The sequence below is a fragment of the Pangasianodon hypophthalmus genome, chromosome 9 (assembly GCF_027358585.1).
Source record: "Pangasianodon hypophthalmus isolate fPanHyp1 chromosome 9, fPanHyp1.pri, whole genome shotgun sequence".
In the NCBI taxonomy this organism is placed as follows: Eukaryota; Metazoa; Chordata; class Actinopteri; order Siluriformes; family Pangasiidae; genus Pangasianodon; species Pangasianodon hypophthalmus.
In genome coordinates this window covers 22,373,908-22,392,704 of record NC_069718.1, presented here as the reverse complement: position 1 = coordinate 22,392,704, position 18,797 = coordinate 22,373,908, and the positions used below count along the sequence as shown (strand labels likewise).

Below are 18,797 nucleotides of genomic sequence, written 5' to 3'. Positions count from 1 at the left end.
CTACATGCCTGTTTTTGGGAGCTGGTTGGAAAACGGAGAACCCAGAATGCACATAAACATTGTGAGAGCATATGAAACTCCAAACAGACAGCTACCCTAGCTCAGGATCAAACCAGGGACCCTGAAGCCTTGAGGAGGCAACCTGTTACCTGTTGTGCCACCATGCCAACTTATGTTATGTAGTTTCTGTGGCCTTATCATGCTAAATTCAGGAACTCAATTCAGGAACCCACTACTAATCAATCTAAAATGGTGAAAAATCACTGAACACAAGGTAATTGACTGACCAATATGGAACAACGTTGACTGTACAATCAGGTAGAAGTAAAATTTATCCAATCAAGACAGTTATTCCAAGCATTAGCTAGCTTGCTATAGAACTTAAATCCATTTGTACATTTTCATCTTACTTATTCGCAGCATCTTTAAGACGTACACAAGTGCTCAAAGACAATTTCACATTTCAATATTAAAATCTTTCCTTAAAATTTTCAAATCTAAAAGCGTATAATCTTGTCCACTTTTTTTTTTACTGCACAGGGGTTTTCCCAGGATTCAATTCATTTTCGCTATAAGAAGCAAAGACATATTTACCGTTCTATCAATGGTTACAGTTTTTATATTAGACAGATCACCAGTTTCAAATTGTACCCCACTTGCACACTGAGGCTTAGCCTGTTTGTCGCCGCCGGTGTCTACAGTCTGACTAATGTGCAAAAATAGCTTTCATACAAAGAAAATAGCGATGATATCAACAAAAGCTTGAAGTCATCTTTCAAAGTAATAAGTTATCTATAAGTTATGAAATTTGAGCTTTCCCTGTCTCATTGCTGTGGAGCACTCATTAACACAACAGATGTGTTGACTCGGGACTTGTTTACAGCCTGCCGGAACTCCGTAACGTGGCCAAGTATTTGGGAAATCACAAACCAAATCTTTTACCAACAAAAAATCATGTTCCAAGAAGGCAACAATAAAATACAGCTGATGGGTAGAAACAACAGTATTATCATAACTTATTTAGTTTATTTAGTAAAATGAAACATTTTTAAGCCAGTACTTACATTTTGGGACAGTAATACTGAAATAAACAGGAAATTGCCTTATTTTGCCCATTGAAAAAAGGCAAGATATATTGTATATAAAGTGTAGTATAGTGTGTGTGTGTTTGTGTGTGTGTGTGTGTGTGTGTGTGGCTTCACTTCATCACAATGTCATCCACCTATTCACGCTCTGGTGCGCCGTTTCCGAACTAGACTCAACTCCACTGAGGCTTCATCGCTTAGTCTCTTCACTGTCATTTCTTTTAAAGCTTCAGTGTTTTTAATATCGGCTATAATAGACTGCCATAGAACCTAAAGGTAGTCTGCTGTAGAGGCAGAAAACCCTCTCGCCTCTCCTCTTACCTCTTTCACACACTACCTCTGCCAATGACATAGCCATTCAAGCAAGGCACACAGTTTACACAGTCAGGGGAGTTAGACGAGTGTACTTCTGAACTGTTCGAGGTTTTCGTTTATATCTGACCAGTGATCAGTTTCCATTATCCTATGCAGTGGATACAAGTGACTTAAGGAAGCTGGCTCATTTTTCTGTTCAGACACAGGAGCTTCAATATTCAGATCCTGTACTTCCAAAATGATCAACAGTACAAGTGAAAAGTATGGGTGAGCGATATGACAAAAATATATTACAATATTTGAAGACATTTCTACACACTATATGCATCATATGTAGTTTTGCTAAGAAAACTGTCAGTAAAACAGTATTGTTGCTTTTTTTTTTAATTGTGGAATTATTTAGTTTGGATTTATTATAGAAATACAGACCATACCTCAGTGAGGTCAACAAATGGGTAGTTTTAACTACCCTACTCTAGCAGCCAAGTAGGTTTAACTGCCAGAAAAAAGGGGGAAAAAACTCTTTTACTGAGTTTTTATTATTTAGTTATCTTTTATTATTTAGTTATCTTATTATAATTAATCTTTTATTATTAACCATTTCAAAACAAATGCTTTCATCTGGTGTATGTAAACATATTGCGCTTCACTGTACCTTGCTGCTACTCGTTTTGAATCTCACTGCCTGCTGCACTACACACATCGGCCGAAGTGCCATCTAGTTGACATGAGAACAATTTTTACTTAGAGGATGACAAGCAATCTTTTCAAAAGAATGCGGAAAAAGCTGACGAAACTGAGTGTTATGAAGTTTGGCGCAAAGCTGTCATATAGCACTCCTGCTTGCTACACATGATTAAATATCTTGACAGAAAATAAAGACGCTAGTTAGACTTTCTTCTACATGCGATGTGAGGAAGGAATATCACGGCTCGTGGCCTAAACATTTGAGCCTTATTGAGCCTAATTTCCTCAATCATAAACTCGTTCATTTCCCTTAGTCTCTATTAACACATGTAACTTCCAAACTAACTTGCCATACGTTTTATATTATGCTAGCTACTACGTCTTAGCCTAGACAGATCTTGGCAAAACAAGGCTCAGAACATGGGACTGCGCAGCACACTGGAGCGTTTACTTGCCCGGGGAGCTAGTTGATTTATGATTTGTCCACCCCTGCACAGAAAAGTATATTGTGACATGATATAATATTCAGCCCTAGTGAAAAAGACAAATAACATCACAATAAAGCTTACAAGAGATGCTTAATCAGAACCTGGACTTCAGATTCTCCTAATTACGGCTCCAAGGACAGGAAATGGAACAGGATGAGGAACGTCATCTCTACTGTAACACTTGTCTTGTATCCATTTGGGCCTGGTGTAACTCCTGTTTCTCAAAGGGGTCAAACAGACATAGCAAAGGTCTCAGTCTGGCTTCCGAGGGGTCAGAGAATTGTGGGTAATGCATTAATATTATAATGTATGAGAGACGGCTAGGGTGCAGCAAGGGGAGCCATCAAGAATGCATTACGCTGTCGGAAGGCCATTAAAGAAGCAATTACAGGGCAAATGGAGTCTGTCAGCAATCTCTATTCCAGCTCGCCAAATGAGCAAAGACCTGCAATTAGACATTTAGCCGCACTGCCTGTCGCTGAACACTGACAAGAGCCGAGCTGAGAGAACACAGAGAGCTGAGCATCAGGATGCAGCTGGCATACGTTGGGGATGCCTCGCATTATCAGCTGCCATACAGCTCCTGACTACTCACCTATTTAATACGATCAATCCAATCATCACCAGTTATATTCAACAGAGTTACAGAAGGAAGGACATAACCTAGGGGAAGTTCAGAGTTAAGCAAAGGAATATGAATGGCTGGGAAATATTCTATAGTGTTCATGGGTTATAAGCTTTCTGCCCAGTCTTGGTTTGCAGGAGCTTATTTATCACATGAAATAAGAGCTGTGGTGCTCACGCTGAGCGACAATCCTATCACTGCAGCAAATCTGCCAAGTGGTTTGCCAAGATGTATTGATAAACGTATTTTAAATGAAGTTAGCTTTACACATACTCCCCTTTCCATGCCTCTTCTACCCCTCTACCTTCCAATTGCAGACCAATCTCTTGGAAAAACAACGTACATTTTTCATGAGAAGTGGCAGAGAAAAAAAAATCTCATCATTAATCTTGGTTGACTGGAGTCATGGGAAAGACACTGACTAACATGGATAAGAAATCTAGCAGAATTCCTTACGGTCCCCTTCATCATGATCTACAACTTACCCAACTCGATTTTCATCTACTCACCCTCTACCTGGTTTTCTTTGCAGAAGAAGAATGTACAACACAGAGAGGTTGACATGTTCAGGAAAGCAATACAAGATGTCAGTGAACATGATTCGTGGACAAAAGAGAGAGCTTCCGTGTTCTATTAACTGTGACTTGTGCTCTCAGAGTCGCATCCATCCTAGCATGAAGGAAGTTCTCAGTGAATTATCTTTACAGTGTTTATTACGTTGTAGATACTGACCGATTAAGCGCAATTTACATTCATTCATCATTTTCAGTAAGTACTCCATCCTGTTTAGGGTCATGGTGGATCGGGAAAACTGGGCAAGACAGGGGAATACACCATGGATAAGAAGCCACCAAGCACACACACATTCATGCGCTCATTCACACCTAGGGGCAATTTAGTGGAGCCAATTCAGTGGCAGGAAATGGGAGGACACTCACACGGACACAGGAAAAACATTAGAAACTCAAACATAAATTTCTGCACTAAAACACATAATGGTGCATAGACCTTCTGTATAACCTAAAGGTTTTTTTTCAGATTTACTGAAAAAAAAAAAGCCTAATATTTTCTGAAAGTCGTAAACAGAGGATACTGAGCAACTCCTTCAGCCTACTAACCAAATAACTTGGAGATGACATACTGAAAGTGAGAGGCCAATAAGGCTTTTACATTGCAAACACCAAGACTTCATCTCTAAGTGAATTTCACTAGGGTAAATATAATAAACACACCGACATCAAAATGAGTGACTGAGGCTCGGGTGGTAAAGGGACAGATTGGAGGCGCTGAAGGATGATTTACATGCTGGGTCAGTCTTGGAAGCTGTTCATAATTCTGTGTGTGTGTGTGTGTTGGTTGTGCATCAGGATGGCTTTGTAAGCATAGTTATTTCCCCATTCACATCACAGAGCAAGACAACCATTTTACCAACTATCTATACAGAACACAGGGCAATTTACTGTTTGTAAAAAGCTTTGTGTGATCCCATATATGCATTTTCTATATAACGATAGGTACGGAGGTGTGTGGATTTCGCTAGGGTAAGCATGTTTACGGCATTCCAAACAAGATCAAACACACACACACTGTATGAACTACACAAGTTGAAATAACACACTGGAACAACTATATATTGTATATAATGGTGGCTTTGGATACAATGCAGTAAGTAGAGCAAATTAAGATTTAAGTATTTCCATGATCACTTGTACATACAAATCATGCAATTATCCCTTTTTAAAAGAGCGTCCGTCTGTGTTCCAGTAAAAGAGCACAGTCAGGTCTCAGAAACAATACGCTACCGTTACCAGCACTTGATTCAACGTTCTAATCCAGTACAGCCTTTAATGAGAGCTTGTAATGGTGGGGAAGTCTAGCCCTTGCAATTTGAAATTCTCTCTTTGAAAATAAGAGTGTGCATAATGGAAAGCCCAACCCAAACCCACAGGTTTTAAATGAGGTAAATTCTAAGGCTCTTAAGAGCAATTACCACAGCAAGCTAATGACTCTTTACATTGGGAACTGGTGAATGGTGTGTACTGTGTGTAAGCCTGAGTGAATGTACTCTCTTTGACTCCTTCTTTACGAGGCTTTAGCACTGAATTGTACTACATTTGGAGTAGAGGAAGTATGAATGGCGGCAGTGTGTGGCTGTAGGTGGGCTGTGCAGGAGCAGTAAAAAAAAAGAGAGAGAGAGAGAGAGAGAGAGAGAAAGTTGTCAGTACTTCTCAGTTCCACTTTGGAGCCAACATACTGCATATTTCTGTGTTCACCCAGCTCGAACACACATGATTCAATTCATCAGTTAATTGCATTTCTTAGCTGAGAAAGGTGTGGTAAAGCGAGGAAAATAAGCACTCTGTATCTGAGAACTCCAGGCATTCGCATGTAAAGATGGCTTAGACTGCAAACTCAGCAAAATTCTACAGATCTAGCCAATGCAGAAAATATGAGGCTCTCTTTGAAACTAGAAATATTTGCTAACGCTGTCTCAGTCGGGCGGGTTAGGGCCATGTATGAAGAGAGTAAGCATTATCGAGCGAGACGCCTGAGGCAAACACACTCACCTCTCATCAATGATCTTGCTGTTCCGCATCCAGCGAATGACAGGGAGCGGGAAGCCCTTCACCACACATGGCAGAAGCACCATCTCTCCTACTGGCTTGGACACAGCAGACGGGCCCATTAGGACTTCCATTCTCTCATTAACAGCAGAGTCTGAGACAGAACAGAGGAAAAACAAGCTTTAATATTCCAGTCTTCAAATGCTTTGTAATGTAGAATATATTTATAATGTAGCTTTCCTCTTACACAATGAATCGAACATGATGTACAGTTCTATTTAGATAGAAAAAGATCTTTGGTGAGATGAAATACTTTAAAATCCTTGGCTTAGAATAACTCCATGGTACATCTAAAGCTAAAACGCTCGTTTTCAGTGGAATTCGCCCTTTAAGTACGACTAGGAGTGAATATTGTAACAGTGAAGTGTATAGGAACTAGGCGTCACATAAACTAGACGACTTGTGTTCACTAGTCAACTCCGTGGAGAGCTGTCGACTTTGAGAGCCGAACATGGAGATTAAACTCTTGGGTCATCATTAGCCTTGAAAAACCTCCCAGTCATGGCTGTAGTTATAGAATCCTCCATCAAACGAAGTCTTGTCATCAAGCTTTAAATAGGGCTCTCTTGATGGACATGAGCTTCCCTGCTGCGCACACTCAGTTCAAGAATCAAAGATTTTGGCTGAGAAACCAGGTCATCATAAAGGAGTGTAAAATGACACAGAGTTATATTATTTTGCACATTTATTGCACAGATTTATTTTCATGGAGCCTAAAGGATTGAATGTCATTTGTAGCTTGCATTTTATAAAAATAGCAATGTCCTGAATCAGTTTTTGCTTAAATATGAACACATTACAAATGCATTTATTCTGTATTGTTACCTGGTAAAAGCTCTAGCTGAGCATCTTGGCTCGTCTTGGCTGGCCCCAGTCCCTCTATGATGCATCGATACACACCGGCATCGGCCTGTGAAGCGTTGCTGATCACCAGAGCCGCATGGGGCAGCGTTACCAGCCGCATGTCCGTCTCTACAGCCTGACCATTCCTCTGCCAGTGCGTGAAGGGAGAGAGATCCGCACTCACCTCGCAGATTAGCACCTCATTACCCCCAGGATGTACAGACACACTCTCTGGTTGGCTGGAGAAATGCGGCAGACCTGCAGTGCACCAAAAAAAAAAAAAAAAAAAAAAGCTCTCAATCAGGATACAATTGCTATTAGGAGCCATTGTTCTGCCAAACTGAGCTAACGAAAGTAATATGTACTGCATCTTTTCATCTGTCGAAAGGACAAAACCAAACCAAAGAAAGCTTTGCTAATGAATAAATAACCACAAATGTTACTTCTTAAAGCCAAACTCGAAACCGTCAGAATTAACGGGGATGTCTCTGCCACCAACAATCTACTCTTTCTTGTTATTAACTTGTTTGGGAGAAATATCCCTAAAATATACTTAAAACCTGAAGGAAGCTATTGAAGAAAAACTATTTTTGTGATCTTGACCCTGTCTGGATCAATTCCAAAATCTAATCAGTTCATCTGCTGGTTAAAACGATAATTCCATATAAATCCTACAAACATTCAATCACTTGTTCTAGACATATTGTGCTAACAAGAATCTCGGATGGATGGATGGATGGACAACCCGAAATACTCTGCCACTCATTTATCACCAGTGTTTTTCTCCAAAGCCTCAAGCAAAAGTCACTGAAGGAAAATTACCCAAGGAATACTCGCATTCCTACAATCAGGGTTTCACTGCAAACATTATACATTAGATTTCCCTAAACAGTGGTGTTAATGATCACTGGCAGTGGTATTAATGATCATGCCTCTAGGCAGTGGGCAAGGTGGGCAATATGGAAAAGGTTTCCTTTCATGACAATTATAAACATTTTCATGAAAAACTCTATAGTAATATGATACAGAGATTTGAACAAGTGGCAATAAGAAAAAACTCCTAGTCAACAAAGATGCAGTTTCATCAATATCCCTTCATTTTCTTTATACAGAATTTACCATTTGGGACAAACAATAATCATCATCCAATCAGCTACTAGTTAATATAATTATCAGTGTAGTCATTCAGGCGATACCTGTGACAACCTTAGAAAAGTGAATCTTGATTTGATTTAGCACAGCTTTACTAAATTTTGAGAAGAAATTTACAAATTGTAAGAAAATAAGCAAAAAGGCATAAACTGAAAGTGAGAAGTGAGAATTGGCAGTGATCACACACTTAGGCATGGTTTTCTTTGTTCTTATAATAATGACACCCGAGTGCAAGCCACTCTGTAGAAGCGCTGCAAAATAAAAAATAAAAAGCCCAGGAGTGCACTTTTGGGAGGTGAGGTTTATAATGGACTATTTATATGACTCCAGTAGCACTTTACTCTTTAAAAGCTGCTTATTGTGCCACTCTACAGACGTTTAAATGTAGGGCCTGTGGGAGCCAACGTGATGTCCTAATGTTTTTACTGGCTGTTTGTTTCTCTCTGCTGGTTGGGGGTTAGTCCAGGTGACAGACAGAAGGTGTGTGGGTGTGAATCTGCATATGAGGTTTGTGAATCTGGCTCGCAACCAATGAAATGGTGCCAGATCCTTTGTGCACAGGAAGGAGCAACAGAAGTGTCCACAACAGGAGAATGCCACTCTGCTACTGGATACAGATGTGTCCTCGGTCAAGAAACGACTACAGACCACACTCATCTTATACACGCTACACAGAGAAGTCTTTACTGAGGTGGAACAAAGGCGTAAACATCTCGTCAGGCAAACCGTGCAAATCAACAAACAGATTGCTCAAAATATACATATAGAAATGAAGTTTAGAGGAACGTGGAAAGATCTGGAAAACAAGTTGTAAACAGATAAACTGCTAAAACCAGAAATGCAAACACAAATCCCAGAGAATCTGTTGAAGATGGCAGAAGAACAGTGAAGTTTTAACAGTCTGAGAAAAAGACAAACATCTGGCTCCACTGCAGTGACGTATCAAAAACTGCAATGTGGGTCTTCTGGTCTCCATAAAGAGAATATTTATTCATTCTTTGGATTCCAAGGGGCACATAAATGTGCTCGCACAAACACACACTGAGTCCCCAAAGCCCCTGTGCTGCTACCGTAGTTCTGACTGTCGGTCTCGGGGAAAGAGAAAACCTAAGTGTGAGTGTATGAGCATAGAGTGTATGAGCATCCCCCCCCCCCCACCACACACCCACACACACAGAGGGAGATCATTAACCACAGCCGTAGGCTACTCATTGCCTGGGGGGAGGCTTTCGGCTCTTAACAACTGCACATACGAATAAACACACGCGTGCACGTTGTTTCATCACTGGCCTACATATTTCATAGTGAAAACTCTGAAGATAAAATGGAGAGCCAGTATCTGAAGTAAACTCATCCTTACATTCTTACATATTCAATTTCTGTTAAATAATTAAGCGTTTGGTAAAGAATCACCCCTCTTTGTAAAAATGATTTTGTTATACATTAAATGTATAAACCATGCCTTCTGCCCACTATGTGTACTTCTGTTCAAGCACACTACAAATCGATTTGGTTAGTTCGAGCTCAAAACAGGGAGCTGAATCAGCAAAAACTCGAGTGGGACTGCAGAGTGAACAGTCAGTGTTACAGTAAAAACAATGGGAACCAATAACTGATGGAACCCATATCATTTCTCCATATCTCCCTCTTGATTAAAAAAAAAACCCACCTCTCTCATGAGGTTTCACTATTTGGAAACTATTTCCTATAGTACATGTACTGTAACCGCACAGTGTTTAAAACTGCAGTATGTGGTTTGGGACAAAGCAGAACAGTAGCACGGTAGCCTAGCTATCATTTTCACAGAGTTTGGGCTAGGCTTGTGCGATATAACGATATTATCGTCCCTACATGATATAACATGCCAGTGCCGTTCATCATCAATTATATAACCTTTATGTATTTTGCGTAGGAGTTCTGTAAACACATTGGTGCCACACTTGTACGAGAGATGTCACTAAAACATTTCGGCAGAAAAGAAAGAAAAAAAGGGCAAAGAATTTGACCCAAAAAGATTAAATAGACCTACAACGAAGTGTCTGATCTAACACTTAACAGATAATGTTAATGGTGATGATAAATAAGAAAGTGATTAAAAATGTTTTATTTATTTATTTATTTATTTATTATTTTTTAATTGAATTGAATTGAATTGAATTGAATTTTTTACACTGAGCAGCATCAACACAAAAAAAGCCGGCCATGTGAACATTAGACAACTGATTTCTATATTTTTTTTACTACTCGCTGTGTATTACTGCAGAATCACTTAAAAATCCACCATCCAGCTAAGGTGTCACTACTGTTGATATTATTATTATTATCAACAGCTGATAATAAAAAACTGAAATGGTGGAAATGCTTGTTTTCCTGTCTTTTTAGGCTAATGGTTTCTGGACAATTAAATTGTTTATCGCGATATTTGAAAATGAAAATCATAATCAGGGAACAATCAATATCGCACAAGCCAAGTTTGGCCTAACGTATGCTTCCTCCTAGACTTGTTCAGCTCTGCCACCACATGCTTATGCCATGTCACCAGACGCAGACTAAACACTCTAAACAGAGAAAACTGCCCTCTTCTGTATACATGAGCTCATATACAAGTACCCAAAGCTAGTTAGTACTGATGTGCCTTCTGGCTAATTATATATGTATAATATAATGTATATGTATTATATATCTATATCAAATATCCGTAACTATGAACTAGGACTAGAAAAAAAGACTTGTGTGGCATAATCATAAAGTATAATTTTGCAGTTAAAGTTTCCTCCAGACGGTAGTACAGATGTAATATGTAGAAATAATAAATACAAATATTAAAGGCACAGCAAAACGCTTTACTGAATGTCAGCTCAATATTTCAGCCTGCAGTCTTACTGTAGCAGCGCATTCTGGCATCTGTTAAAATTTCAACTTTGTGAATGTTCTAAGTCCTACAGGGTTTAAGAGTGAAAATCTCTTGATTAACAAACTTCATGTAATCACAGTAGCAATCCACGTTGATAATAATCTGACATTAAGTACAAATAATTGCACCTTATATTTACTAAAGTAGTGATGAATCCACTAAATGCTCCATGTGAGACACAACGTACCCGTTTTGCCTTCCTGTCATTTAAGGCTTTTTACGAAGTTGTACTGGATGTTATTGGAAATGTATTATTTCTCTTTTTCCCTGCAAGCTTTACATCTGGCCCTCCACTCCCACTCAGATGAGAGTAAAAACTGCTGTTTTAGAAGTTTTAGTCCCAGTACACACCTCTAACTGACACACCACATCAGTGCTGCTCTCTGCATCATCACACTGCCAGACGCTGCTTTTTTTTTTTTTTTCTTTTCCATATTTTCTTCACAGACTTCACGTGGACCCAGGGCATAACAAATACCCAAAGAGTGATTTCAGTATCGAATACTGGTGTCAGAAATGGTTAATCGAACATTTAAAGACCCGTGCACTCCCATTGGCTAGTGTCGCTCTTATTGACGGAGGAGACTAATGGCTGTGGCATCGTCGGGAACCAACGATCTTTCTTTGCGCCACAGAATTAAAACACTCAGCTTGGCCTACTCTTGAAACCTTAAGGGTGCAATAGGCAATATTTTTCATTTCTTACTAGTACAAATAATGAAAAATATGTAGAAATAATAAAAAATAATAGCTTAAGCCATTTTCACAGAAAAAGTGAAAAATAGCCACGCCCACAACACCCCTTCACATCCTCTTAAATCATTATGAGAATTTTGCATGTTTATATGTAATGAGCTGTAACTTAGCATTCAAGCGGTTGAATGCTGTGTGCTTGAAAATGATGTTATGACAGTCCTTGCTAATGATAACTAATCTAGTTAGTATGCTAACTCTTGTTGAACCACCATAAGTTTTGACTTTTGAGCTTTGTGTGCATGGGTGGTTAATTTGGGCGGGCTCCGTGAACAAAAAAATCATTCAAATCTTATTCAGCTCCACCCATTTAACCCATTAGAGACCTATTTTTCATAAATCTTACCTAATACACTTTCAAGGGATCTTTAGTTGTCCCTCTAAAGGAAAACTTAAAGGTTCCATAAAGAACTCTGTATCGGAAAGGTTTCCCAGTTGAGCATTTTAGGAAGCTAAGATGCCTTAATGATCCAAAGAACCACAGAACCACCTTTGCAGAACCCGTTTTCTAATAGCGTGGTGCAGATGAAAAGAAAAAGCAGAGAAATGAAACACTGAGTGCTATTAATGTCGTCTTCTCTTCTGTGCTGATTTGCTGTGAATTCAACAGGCTCAACCAGTGCTGATGAATCTAGTGCCAATGGTGCAGGACAGGCTACAAAAAACTGCGCGTGGCTTTTGGTTACCAGGGCTAGTTGGCCTGCTGGGCCTTTATACTGCGACCATGTCGTGCAGCTTTTTCTCTAACCTTCTGGCTGACATTCCACCTCTGTTTCCACCTCTCTCAGCTTCTCTCTTTCCATCTTCCCTTGGCAAACAGGCAGAAAAGAAGCCCTTCATACATCCAGCTTTCACACCTCGACCTCAGATGGATGCCGGCAGGTAACCTGACAGTGATATCTGTTGCCACTGACAAATATTTGCCAGAATATTACCACCCACAATCATTCGTCATCAGGTTTGTTTGGCCCTAATCCTGTAACTGGTCAAGCTGGCCACAGTCAGAGGAACAGTGTCCCTCTGATCCTGGTGTCTGGGGTGAGGGGTTTGGGCAATAGCTCAGGCCAGGACCTCACACACTCACCCAACCTCAGCGTGGGGAGAGCAAACAAAGCTTAGCATGAGAGCACACAGTCACCATTCAGCACTGAGAACGGCAAGTAAACTGTGAGGACCACACAAAAGCACACTGCTGCTCTATAGTAAAGTGAGGATAGGAAAGCTTAGCAATCAAAGCTTACCATTAAAGATCATGGCTGCTTACACTTGTGTAGTTGGTATTAAAGCACGTTTATACAGGCTTTATACATTCTTAGGCTTGGCCCATCTATATTTCCCTCACTGTTTCTCATATGGACAACTCTTCACTTGCCTATCCTCAAGTGTGGGTTTTATTTCAGTCTTGCAATCAGATCAAGTCACTCCCCATCTGTGGCATTAAGCCAATAATCTCCCAGCACCCCATGGCGGGTCCAGACATGAATTTCTCGCTCTTGTATCCAAGTATTTTCCCTATCCATTTTACTGTAATTACTGAGCAATCCATAGATACGAAATAATCCACAGATAATAAATAATATCCATTAAGGTAACCCATAGATACTAAATAACATCAACTGAGTAATCCATAGATACTAAATGATGTCCATGGATTAATCCATAGAGACTAAATATTAACCATTTAGTATCCTATAGATACTAAATAATATGCATCGAGTAATCCACAGATACTAAATAATATCTGTTGAGTAATCTATAAATAGTAAATAACATCTGAGTAATCCATAGATACTAAATACTAACCATTACGTACCCCATAGATACTAAACAAGTCAAAGGACTAACCCATAGATACTAAATAATTTGCATGGAGTAATCCATAGATACGAAATAATATTCACTGAATAATCCGCAGATAGTAAATAATCCATAATTACTAAATAATATCCATGGTGTAATCCATAGATACTGAACAATCCATAGATATGAAATAATAACCATTCAGTAACCCAAAGATACTAAGTAATATCCATGGATTAATCCATAGATACTAAATAATAACCACTGAGTAATCCATGGATACAAAATAAATATCCATGGAGTAATCCAAAGATACTAAATATTCCATAGATGCCAAATAATATCCATGGGGTAATCCATAGACACCATATAATATTCTTTGAGTAATCCATTGAAGGTAAATAATATTCTGTAGAGCTTAAGGATGTTAGCCAATTTCATTCTTCCACTATGTTAAAAAGAGCAGCTGCATTGTATTCTTATTCATCTGACTTCCCTTTACATGGTGATATATAAAGGTGTTATTACCCAAGAGTTAATCTTTCTCCTCAACATAAGAGGAAAAGAAGATATGGTCGTCTGTACCTGGCAATCCGTTATAACTTACACAACTCCTGCAGTACACTCTGAATTCACAGCACTACCCCATTAATTTCAAAATACCCCCAGATTAAATATTTAATGAACTGGCTGCCATGGTCCAGTATTACCTATTTAATATCTTCAAGTTAAAGAGACAGAGGGAGAAAAAAGAAAGACTCGGATAACATACACTCACTGAGCACTTTATAAAGTGCTGTGATACCTGCATACCTACTCATTCATGCAATTATCTAATCAGCCAATCAAGTGGAAGCAGTGTAATGGATAAAATTATGCAGGTACAGGTCAAGAGCTTCGAGTAATGTTCTCATCAAACAGCAGAATGGGGAAAAAATGTGATTTCAGTGATTCTGATCGTGGTATGATTGTTGGTGCCAGATGGGCTGGTTTGAGTATTTCTATAACTGCTGGTCTCCTGGGATTTTCACACACAACAGTCTCTAGAGTTTACTCAAAATAGTGCAATAAAGAAATAACACCCAGTGAGTGGCAGTTCTGCGGACAGAAACGCCTTGTTGATGAGAGAGGTCAATGAAGAATGCCAAGACTGGTTCAAGCTGACAGAAAGGCTACAGTAACTCAGATAATCACTCTATACAATTGTGATGAGCCTGGTCTGCTGAATCCCGATGAATTCTGCTCAGGCACACAGATGGTAGGGTTAGAATTTGGCGCCAACAGCATGAATCCATGGACCCAACCTGCCTCGTGTCAACAGTCCAGGCTGGTGGAGGTTGTGTAATGGTGTGGGAAATGTTTTCTTGGCACACTTTGGGCTCGTTAATACCAATCAATCATCGCTTGAATGCCACAGGCTATTTGAGTATTGTCGCTGACCATGTGCATCCCATCATGTCCACAATTTATCATTTTCTAATGGCTATTTCCAGCATGATAATGGACCATGTCACAAAGCAAAAGTCCTCTCAACTGGTTCAGTGTTCTTCCGTTGCCTTCCCAGTCACCGGATCTGAATCCAGCAGAACACCTTTGGGATGTGGTAGAACGGGAGTTTCGCAGCATGAAAGTGCACCTGAAAATAACACGATAACATGGACCAGAATCTCAAAGGAATGTTTCCAGCATCTTCTGGAATCCATGCCATTAAGATTTGAGGTTGTTTTGAGAGCAAAGGGAGGTCCTACCCAGTAATAGTACAGTGTTCCTTATAAAGTGTTTGGTGAGTAGACACTAAGAATACAATAAGATTTTCCTTACGAACATCACATGCTCATTGCTGATTGGCTATAGCACGTCAGTCTGAGAAACCACAGAAAATGATGTTTACAGTAAGTGATAACATGAGCCTCAGAATGAATCTGCTGATGCTTTTAGATACTTTAGATATGCTGTCAAATTTCCATGGCTTTAATATGGCTTTATTATTTTTGGTTTTCCTGTCATGTTTCTGGTTTTGCTGTTGTGTTCCTGGTTTTGTTTTTGTGATTTTGCTCTTGTGTGTTTGGTGTTTCTTTTCTATTTCTGAATTTGCTGTTGTCTGTTGGGGTTTGTTGTCATGTTTTTGAAATTTGCTGTTGTCTGTTTGTTTTACTGGTGTGTTTTCTGATTTAGGCCACACCCAAGCAACAAGATTATTTTTACCACCATTCATTCACTGGCCCATGCGTGTAAAGAGTGAAATACACCCCTTATTTTCACAGCTGTGCAGGTGCCAGACTTAGTAATTGTCACATATTTATCGAGTAAGTTTTATTTCAGTCTTGCAACAGTAATTATTTGGAGAATGGCCCCAAGACAAATGAGCAGCAGAGATCAATCTTAAGAGGCTCACAAATCTCAGCTGGTTCTCCAGAGATCTAAAACTCTGCCACCAAAAGCCAGCAGCTGGAGCACATATGGCCCAAACCTCCATTCAGCATGTCGCTCAAGACACCCAGGCCTTACAAACACACACTGCAAATCTCTCCTTTTTCATCACATTTTGACAAAAATCTGAAAAGAGAAACATTTTTCAAGTGTTTGCTTTCTAGTCTGCTATAATCTGGCTTATTTTCAGCGATGTTTGGAAACATGACACTGGACAAAATCAGATCAAAGCCAGATCTTATCATCTTGCTGATTACAGCTTGAGCGGCTCCTCCTTCGTCGAGGTTGCTTTCCTTCATCTTGCAAACAAAGGCTAACTGACATGTAGCGGATATACAATGTCTACACACCCCTGCTGAAATTGCAGGGTTTTGTGATGTAAAAAAAATGAAACCAAGATAAATTATGTCCGATTTTTTTTCCCACCTTTACTGTGATAACCAACAAAATTCAATTGAAAAACAAATAGAAATTTTTAGGGGGAAGAAAGTAACTGGTTGCATAAGTGTGCATACCCTTTTATTAAAGCCATTTTTACTTTTAATACAGCACTCAAGTTTTTGGGGGTAAGAGTCTACCAGCATAGCACTGATTTGGTCATTTTATTCCACTCTTCCTTGCAAAAAATGTTCCAGATATATCAAAATGTGAGGGGATCTCCTGTACGCAGCCCCCTACAAGTCATTACACAGGTTTTAATGGGATTCATATCTGGGCTCTGACTGGCCCCATTCCAAAATGTTGATCTTCTTCTTTTAAATCTGTTCCTTTCTTGACTTGGATTTGTGCTTTGGGTTGTTATCATGCTGGAAGTGAAATTTTTCTTCATCTTCAGCTGTCTAACAGAGGCCTTCAGTATTTGGAGCTATCCATGATTCTCTCTATCTCGACTAGAGCCCCAGTCCAAGCTGAAGAGGAACAGACCCACAATATGATGCTGCCACCACCATGTTTCAATGTTGCTATGGTGTTCTTTGGGTGATAAACTTGCCAGATGTTCCTGCAGCTACTTTAAAAGGTCTCTTGGCAGCCTCCTGATAAGTTTCCTCTTGTCTTTTTGTCTATTTTGGAGGGACATTCGGTTCTTGGTAATGTCACTGTGGTGCCCCATTTTCTCCACTTGTTAATGAAGGCCTTCACGATGTTCCATGGTACAGCTAATGTTTTGAAATTTCCTCCTGATCGATACCTTCCGAAAATGAGACCCCACACGTGTTTTGTAAGATCTCTGCTGACCATGGCTTCGGGCGAAACTAAGATGATGTCAAAAAAAAAAAAATCCTACAGAAACAGCTGATCTTAATTTGGGATTAATCAGAATCACTTCACTGATGACAGCTGTATGATAATTACCTTTGCACATGAGTCTGAATATGATTGATTAATTCTGAGCACAGTCACACGCCCCATGATAAAAGGGTAGGCACACAACCAGGTTATTTCTTTTTCTTTCCATAAAACATTTCTCTTTGTTTTTCACTTCAATTTTGTTGGTTGCTATAATCACATTCAAGGTGGAAAAAGATCTGATATGATTTATCTTGGCTTCCTTTTTTTACATCACAAAAACCTGCTATATTAACAAGGGCGTGTAGACTTTTTATATCCACACATATGTACCCAAAAAGTAAAGTGAGCTGCAGAAAAGTCTAATAAATGAAACCTTAATGTTACTGCTAGAATCGCATTTCCGCAGAAGGAAAAAAAAAATCAAATGACACTTGTATGTATTTTTGCCTAGTAAGCAGTTAACACAAGAAACATTAAACACTGGATACGTGGGCGAGCGAAATGAGATAAACATGTGACAGACGTGTTACTCCTGATTTTACAGTGCTTGCATAAGCCGTTGTGTGAATGTGAAATGTTAATCTCTAATTCAGATCGGCAGACGCTGTGCTCAAATATGGATTTAATGGTGTCGTGTAGCCAGCTAATGGAGAAAGACAAGACGAGCAGTCAGTAAAAAGACCAGGAATAACAGCTGTCCTGTTTCCTTTTCAGCATTTAATTCACTGTTAATAAGGGGGATAAATCTAGGTAAGGGTATGGAAAATGGTATTACATATACAGATGGAGATAATCCTAGTTCAGTTTATGAGTGAGCCCGATGAAAGACACAAGCCCAGAGATGATACCAAGAACCAAATCTAGGAGCTAGAGGTTATACTAATCATCATCACTCCAGCATGACCGAGACCAAAATACAGACAGGAAGCCTGGAACCTAAATTTAGAATGATGACTGGTCCATGATCCAATTAGACAAGAAAGAGCAGACTGAAATGATGTAATTAAAAGGTCAGAGTCATTATACCACAAAAGTAGTCCTATTTCATAAGTCATTAGTGACTGCTATATGTATAGAAAAAAAAAATAGCTGATCCAAGATCAAACATGAGGAGTTAGTGGAAAATGTGTGTGCTGTGATCTTGGTCAAGAAGCACCAGAGATAATTAAAGGGCTCCTTACTCTCTCCTCCAGTGCAGACATCCATAATGACCTCACACCTCACTATAGGAAAGTGTCAAATATAGAAATGTCATCCTGTCATCATGTGGTCATTGTGTGCCTCAAGGCTGGTTCTGCTGGTTCAAGGCTGGTTCTGCGAAGATGCACATTCACGTATCTGCAGTGTTACACAGAGAGGGGGGCTTAAAGGTAAGCGTAGCTCATAGAGCAGGGATGGACAAACTGATCACATGCCAGAGTTAACAGGTTTTTTTTTTATTAGTAGTATTTTAAAGTTGCCTGGCTGACAGGGAGGTTGTGGATATCTACAGTGTCAGGAAAATGCTGATTAAGTGAGCAGGAAAGAATACGTCAACTGGCAGACTGCGGTCTGGACGTGCTCCTAGCAAAGCATTTCAACTCAGAAGAAAAAAATACTACAGCAAAAATGATCAATGAAAAAAATTCCCGTAGTTCAGCGACTCTTTTTTTTTTAAAAATCTGCTTCTGCAGCAGGTCCTCTGTTGTGAACTGTTTTGCTCAATCACATGCATTTATGGAAATCATTTAATTATCTACTTTAAGGCAGCTCATCGAGAAAGGAATGAGTTTCACAGTTTTTCTATTCCAT

The 18,797-nt window shown here is 39.4% G+C and overlaps 1 protein-coding gene across 7 annotated transcripts in view; it reads right to left on the bottom strand.

Moving 5' to 3' along the window:
* Positions 1-18,797, bottom strand: part of LOC113530052 (neogenin) — a 113,237-nt gene that overhangs the window by 37,693 nt on the left and 56,747 nt on the right. For all 7 annotated transcript variants that reach the window (XM_053236549.1, XM_053236545.1, XM_053236551.1 and 4 more), the window contains exons 3-4: positions 6,650-6,925; positions 5,768-5,918 (exon numbers count right to left, since the gene is read on the bottom strand). In XM_053236549.1, coding sequence (XP_053092524.1) covers positions 5,768-5,918; positions 6,650-6,925 — 427 coding nt within the window. The remainder of the gene's footprint in view (positions 1-5,767; positions 5,919-6,649; positions 6,926-18,797) is intronic.